Here is a 6872-nt window from a genome sequence, read left to right as displayed (position 1 = left end):
CTGGACGGGGCCGATCAGCGGTGGCTCCATCGCCTTCCGAGGCTGCTCGGCGGCCGCGGCCCGGAGCAGGAGCGGGGCTTGGCGGCTGCCGCTCCAGCGCGGTACCGCCCGCCTTCACCCCGCCGCCGGGGCGGCCAGGAGGGAGCCCGGGGCCACGGCGCCGACGGGGAGTCCCGGAGCCACGTAGGGCCGGGAGGGGCGGCGGTGGGGTCGGGGGGGGGGACGTGGGGGGCGAGCCCCGTTTTGGGTGGGAGACGGGGGGGAACCCGACGGGGGGGGGGGTGAGATCACTGCCCGGGGGCGGGGCGGGGGCGAGGCCACCCGCAGCCCGTCCAATGAGCGCTGGGGGGGGGGGGGACGGGGGGGCCGCGCTATAATGCCGTTGATAGCGGGCGGCGGCGGCAGACAATACCGCGCCCCCGGAGCCGGGCAGCCCGGAGCGCCCCTGCCCTGCCCCGCTCCTCTCCCACCATGATGTCCATGAACAGCAAGCAGGCTTTCAGCATGCACCCCATCCTGCATGAGCCCAAGTACCCCCACCTGCACACCAGCTCGGAAGCCATCCGCAGAGCCTGCCTGCCCACCCCCCAGGTAAGCCGCTCCGGCGGGGCTCCGCGCTGCCGGCCCGGGGGAGGCAGGCGCCCGGCGGGCTGCGGGGGCCTCTGCGGCCGGGCTCTGCTGCGCCTCACCCTGCCCCGGCCCCGAACTCACTTGGTGAGCCGCCGTGCGGCCATGGGGTCCGTTCGGATTTAGATTTCGTTTACGTTTCCTCTGCGGCGGTTCGTGCGGCAGGTCCCGCGAGGGTCTAGCGCCTGCCTCCGAGGCAGCGCTCGGAACAGACAGACAGGGCTTAGGAACTAGCAGGCAGATTTGGCAGGTCTGTCCCGAGGTGGCAGAGAAATGCCATCTTGCCCAACTCTGCTGTGCGATCCGGTAGAGCAGAGGCTCTGCCAGGCTCCTAGCCGGCTTTCCCTCCCTCTGCATCTCCCCTCTTTTGAGGAGACTGACCCTAAGGGAAGAGTGGGGTGCCCGGGGACCAACACTCCCTTCCTGGTCCTTTTCTTAGGGGATGGTTGAACTTCTTTCAGTTTACGTGGTCCAGACACCATAACAGGACAGAGCAAGATCTCTGCAGCACTACATTTATTTTAATCTTCTTGTGGTCTTTTGCTTTGTTCCTTCTCACCCCCTTCTCCCTTCCCCTCCCCAGATCCAAGGTAACATTTTTGCGGGCTTTGATGAGACGTTGCTGCGAGGTGCTGAGGCTCTAGCTGCTGTGGATATAGTGTCACAGAAAACCCACCCTTTCAAGCCGGATGCCACCTACCACACCATGAGCAGTGTGTCCTGCACTCCTACCTCGTCCTCCGTGCACCTGCACCACCCATCTGTGCTCACCACACACCATCCTCACCATCACCACCACCAGCCCTCTCAGGGCCTGGATGGTGAGCTCCTGGACCACCTCAATTCTGCCATCCCTCTCGGAGGAGTGCCCGGCCCGGATGTGGGCTCCACACCTTCGCACCCTCACTCCCACATGTCGGCCATCAACCACATGGCCCACCACTCCCAGCCTATGAACATGTCCCACCCCCACGGCCTCACTTCTCACGCTGTCATCTCTGGCCCTGAGACAGAGACGGACCCACGGGAGCTGGAGTCCTTTGCCGAGCGGTTCAAGCAGCGAAGGATCAAGCTGGGGGTGACCCAGGCTGATGTGGGCTCTGCACTGGCCAACCTGAAGATCCCAGGGGTAGGCTGCCTTAGCCAAAGCACAATCTGCAGGTTTGAGTCTCTCACCTTGTCCCACAATAACATGGTGGCCCTAAAGCCCATCCTGGAAGCATGGTTGGAGGAAGCAGAGCGGGCCCAGAGAGAGAAAATGACCAAACCTGAGATCTACACAGGAGGTGACAAGAAACGCAAGCGTACCTCCATTGCTGCCCCTGAAAAGCGGTCACTGGAGGCCTACTTTGCTGTGCAGCCACGACCCTCCTCAGAGAAAATTGCTGCCATCGCTGAGAAGTTAGACTTGAAGAAGAATGTGGTGCGAGTGTGGTTTTGCAATCAGAGACAGAAGCAGAAAAGGATGAAATTTTCTGCCACCTACTGAAGAAGGGGCTGGGAAGCCAGTGGGGGGGAGCGCCTGGCCCCCCAGCCAGCCCAGCATAGCCCTGGCCCCAGCCCCTCCAAAATGGGCAGGGTATTTCGTATGTTTGTTTAAAAAAAAAAAAAAAAAAAAGGAATAATAAACCTAAAAAGGAAACCTGCTCAAAGCGAAATGAACAGTCTGGTGTCTGCTCCTCACCCCCAGGCGAATTGGCCGTGCTGTTATGACTGGTACAGACTGCTTTTGTAGACAAAACTGGGAAAAAAAAAAAAAAAAAAAGGAGGAAAAACAGAAAAGACAAAACAAAAGGCCCAAGAGGATTTAAGGGGGGGTGTCCGGAGTCAGGGCAGTGGTGGTGAGAGCCCAGGCAGGTCTTTGTTCCAGCCCCCTCATCCCTTTCTGGGTCCCCAGCCGGGCAGGCAGGGGCAGGGGACACTGATCCCTCCTCAGTGCCCAATTCTCTTCTTAAAAAAAAAAAAAAAAAAAAAAAAAAAAAAAATCAGAGAGAGAGTGAGAGAGAGAAAAACAACAATATCAAAGCCACTCTGGACGGCTGTAAATACAGAGGCGCCGGCCCTGCTCACCCGCACTCGCTGCTGAGGGTCCCCACGCACACTTCCACACACACACACACACACTTGCATGGTTTTTTTCGCTATCCCCTGCTCCCAGCAAATCCATCGCATTTTTGCAATAACCTTTCTGTTTCTACCTCATCGGCTAAATTAAAGGGGAAAAAAAAGATTAAAAACATTAAAAAAAAAAGAAAGGAAAAAAATTGGCACATCCCTGGAGTCATGGTTTGTTCAGGGAAAATGGAGATTTATTTTGCTTTGGTTTCGCTTAAACTGTTCGATATTCGTATGATTTCACTGTTAAAAAAAAAAAAAAAAAAAAAAAGCAAACAAACAAAAAGAAAACCTACGCTTCGACAATCAAGTCATTGGGGCTCACAGGAGCGGCGCCTCCACGGCAGCGGCGCTGCCGCTGCGCACTGGCCGAGCCAGGCTACCCGGGGCAGCCGGGGTGCCGGAGCGGCCGCGGTGCCCGGCCCCGGGCACGCCGCGGGGGCGGTTGCCTCTGCAAGTAGTGAACTCTGCACTTTCTAGGGCAAGAATACTTTTTCTTTTTCTTTTTGGCTTTGCATATTTAAAAGAGGAATTTGTGTCTGTTTCCTTTTTTTCTTTTCTTTTCTTTTTCTTTTTTCTTTTTTTTTTTTTTTTTAACGAAATTTCGTTTCGCTGTGTGTGTGCTGAATGAAATTTGGTGTCTGTGTACGCTGCAGCATTTCAAATAAACCATGCACGTTTTACCTCACTCGCCTGCCTCGTGGAGTTACTGCGGCTCCCGGGGGCTGCCCGGGCCGGTGCTCCAGGACGTGCCCCGGCCCGAGGAGCGCATGGCCCGTGCGACACAGTCGAGGGGCCCGGTGCGGTTCGACTCGGCTGCTCATGTCCGGTCCCGCTCACTGAGCTGCCGCCGTTTTCCGACGGGACCCGTCGGTGGGGCTCGGCTTTTTCCCTCCCCCGAGGGGACAGAAACGAAACGAAACGAAACGAAACGAAACGAAACGTTACGAAATGAAAAGAAACGAAACGAAACGCGCCCCCCGCCTGCCAGTGCTGCCCGCCCCGCCGGGATCCGTGGCCCCGCAAGGCTCCCGAATGGGCTCGATAAGGCTGAGATGGGGCCGGCGAGGAGGAGAAATCAGCTCGGAGATTCGTCCAAAGCCAGCTCCGCTAGGGCCGGCGCCGGGGCCGTGGCCCGGGAGAGCGCAGCCACCCCCGCCGCGGAGTCATGACTGCGGGACGGGCTGGCCAGGAGAGCCCATTCCCAGCGCCTCGTCCTCCGTCTCGGGCCCCCTCCCCGACCAAGCCGCTACGGCCCGACCCCTCGCTTGCATTTCAGCGTCCTCTTGTACATCTGCACAGGCCATCAATGACTCAAGCAGGGAGGAGAAAGGAGTCACTTCCCTGCCCGGGATCAGCCCAGACTGCACGTATTTAGAAACACCACATGTTGCTCCATCGGTGTGTTTTATTTTGAGGCCCAGACAATGCCCCTTTGGGCTAAATTCGTTTGCGCGGGGTCGAGCAGAAGTTAAGCGGCGGGCGGCAGAGAAGGCTCTGCTTCTCGCCCTTAAACGAATGCGAGGAGAGGATGTTTCTCCCGGGAGGGCGAGTCCCTTCAGGCAGGTCCGGACATCTCCCCTGTCCTGACGCAGGGACGAAGAAACATCTTGAGCAGACCAGTGAAAGGGTATTTCATCTGTCACGTCCTCGCTGTTTACGTGTCTTGAATTTCGTCTCTAACAGCTACCGATCTCAGCATCTTGCACCGAAACCATTTCCCAAACAAGAAAAAAAAACACTTAGAAATTGGGCCATGACTGCCGGGGGTTAATCTCGCCCTGCGTGACTGTCATCTCTGTCTCGGGCAGAATGTGCCTACCTGTATTTTGTTCTCCGTGTTACTCAGCTTCGTGCCTTTTTTTTTTTTTTTTTTTCCCCAACTTTTTCGGAAGCGCAAGCCACCAAGCCCAGCTCCACTCTCCCCGACGTAAAAAGGAGGGAACCGGCACTGCAGGGTGTGCGGTCCCCGAAGGGAGCGGCGGAGGAGGCGGCGGGAGGTCCTCGCTGCCGGGACTGTCCACGGGCCCCGGCGGCGCCCCGGGCCAGCTGGCACCGCCCTTCCGCCTCGGACCTGGAGCGGGACGAGGCATGACAAGCCGCTGTCGAATTCACAGTTTTATGGGGAAAATTATGAAGAGCGGCGAGGCAGACGAGGGGAACCAAGAGCCTCAAATAGCCAAAACAGCAAGGAAAGCAAGGCGAGGAGCCGCCTAATTAACTGAGCGGGGCAGGCGCGCTGCCGGGGCAGACAGCACTCCGAGAGCAGCTCTTCCTGCGCTGCCAGAGGAGAGGAGCGGGAGCAGGTCCCAGCCCACGGCGCGGGAGCCCGGCACGGGAGGCTTCCCACGCGGTGCGGGAGCCCGGCACGGGAGGCTTCCCATGCGGCGCGGGAGCCCGGCACGGGAGGCTTCCCACGCGGCGCGGATCGCCGCGGCGGCCCGCGGGTCCAGCACCTCGGACAGCGCCGCGCGGCCCCTCCCTCCGGGGCAGAGCCCGCGGCTGCGCAGGGGGCTGCGGCGGCTCCCGCCGGCAGCCGCGCCGGCCCGGGCGCGTCCTCGCGCCCCGCGCAGCTGCGGCCGCACAGCTCTGCTCCTGGGCGCTTCGCAAACCCCTTGCCCGCCTTTGTTCTTTCGCTTCATTCCTGTTTTTTCCATGAAGTGAAAAGCGCATTTTCATAAATAGACCTTGGCCAAGTGCTGGCCATGAAATTTTAATGAAGGCTGGATGCTGAGTGCTGCCCGGGGGGGCCTTGGAGAATCAGCTCCGTGCAGCATTAGCAGGGCCCTGTTCGCTCTCCCCACCTCCCCAGTTCTCCCTCGCAGACATAACACACTCCAGTCTGCTACTACTCCTGCCTCGGAGCATCTCTCCCGGCAGCATTCCCCCCCCCAAAAGGCAAGAGCCTGAATCCTGCCCGGACTGCAACGAAGGTGCGGGGGCGCTGCGCCCGGCCGGGATTGGTGCCTGGAGCCGGCGACTTGCAGGTGCCGCTCTGCCGCTGCTCTTAAAAGTTTGCAAGGCAAGCAATGCAATATTTATCACCCGTGATCATAAAAAGGCAAGTTGGTATTTCCCACTCACAAATGCAAAGCGCTTAGGCAAATGTGCGCTCGGCTCAGGAGCTGGAGTGAGGCTGGGCCGCTTGAGGGTCTGCTGCAGGCGGTGACAGCAAAGTCCCAGTCCCCGGACAGTGCTGCCGGCCGCCAGGTAAGGGTGGTCCCACCAGGGACTAGAGCAAAAGATAGCGAATGGAGGAGCAGACCTGGACAATCAGTAGCAGGAGATACAGCCCAGGGTCTCCTGTGGCCAGGAAGGGTGCTGAGGAGCATCAGGGCTCTGCAGGTGGTGGCTCTGGGAGTGGTCACAAGGCCTGGCAAATTCATGACACGTGGTGGCTTGGCAGGACTGGGCTTGGAGAAGGGCAGGGTGGCCTGGGAATTTCTCCTGCCATAGCTGGGTGTTGGGTCCTGGGCTACACGGACAGGAGGATCCAAGAGGAAATCAAGAAGAACCCTTTTTTCCACTTCTCCTGCAGTAGCCTGGTATCCCCTCTTGAAGAGCTACCCTCCTGGTCACAGGTCAGGGAACAGCCACTGGTCCTTCTTCCCACGAGTGGGGAGCGACAAGGAAAACCCAGGGACATGTTCAAGCCTTAGTCCCTTCTCCTACTGATCACATGTCCCTGGGTCTCTGCTCTTCTGCTCCTGCTGCCAAGGCGCCACTGCTTGAAGCAGTGCTGCTCTCCAGGATGTGAAAGCCAGGGGGAAATTTAGCTGGTCAGAGATACTGAAGGGCCTGGGAGACTGTCCTCTTTGCTGAGGGGCTTCCCAGCTGCCTCTCTTCTGGGGTAGCACACGCAGGTTTCACCTTAAGCACTGAGAAAGCACATGTAAATGGGCCTGAAATCTCTCCGATTTCAGCTTCTCAGCAGGGCACTTTGTGCAGGCAGAGGCTGAGAAAAGTCCAAGGCAAGGACAGGAAAGAGCTTTGGAAGAAGGATCAGAAACGCACACTCATGTGTGCATAGGTATCACAGTTACACAGAAGGATAGATATCACACATGGATGTATACAGACAGTATGCACACACAGGCATACACAGACACATCACACATATGAACATACAC

General features: G+C 58.5%; 1 protein-coding gene across 1 annotated transcript; it reads left to right on the top strand.

The window, feature by feature from the left end:
- Positions 1-471: 471 nt before the first annotated feature.
- On the top strand, positions 472-2116 carry LOC134145377 (brain-specific homeobox/POU domain protein 3). The gene is made up of 2 exons (XM_062584810.1): positions 472-591; positions 1211-2116. The coding sequence occupies exons 1-2, from the start codon at positions 472-474 to the stop codon at positions 2114-2116; spliced, it is 1026 nt and encodes a 341-aa protein (XP_062440794.1).
- The last annotated feature ends 4756 nt before the right edge of the window (positions 2117-6872 follow it).

Source organism: Rhea pennata, chromosome 11, assembly GCF_028389875.1.
Source record: "Rhea pennata isolate bPtePen1 chromosome 11, bPtePen1.pri, whole genome shotgun sequence".
NCBI classification, from domain to species: domain Eukaryota; kingdom Metazoa; phylum Chordata; class Aves; order Rheiformes; family Rheidae; genus Rhea; species Rhea pennata.
Note: the sequence above shows the minus strand (reverse complement) of the source record. Positions and strands in the feature narration are given on the sequence as shown.

Bases quoted from the DNA above. Each gene is read 5' to 3' on its own strand.
- LOC134145377 (XM_062584810.1), top strand. From the start codon at position 472: ATGATGTCCATGAACAGCAAGCAGGCTTTCAGCATGCACCCCATCCTG. The intron at 592-1,210 runs GTAAGCCGCTCC...TCCCCTCCCCAG, and splicing joins CCTGCCTGCCCACCCCCCAG to ATCCAAGGTAACATTTTTGC.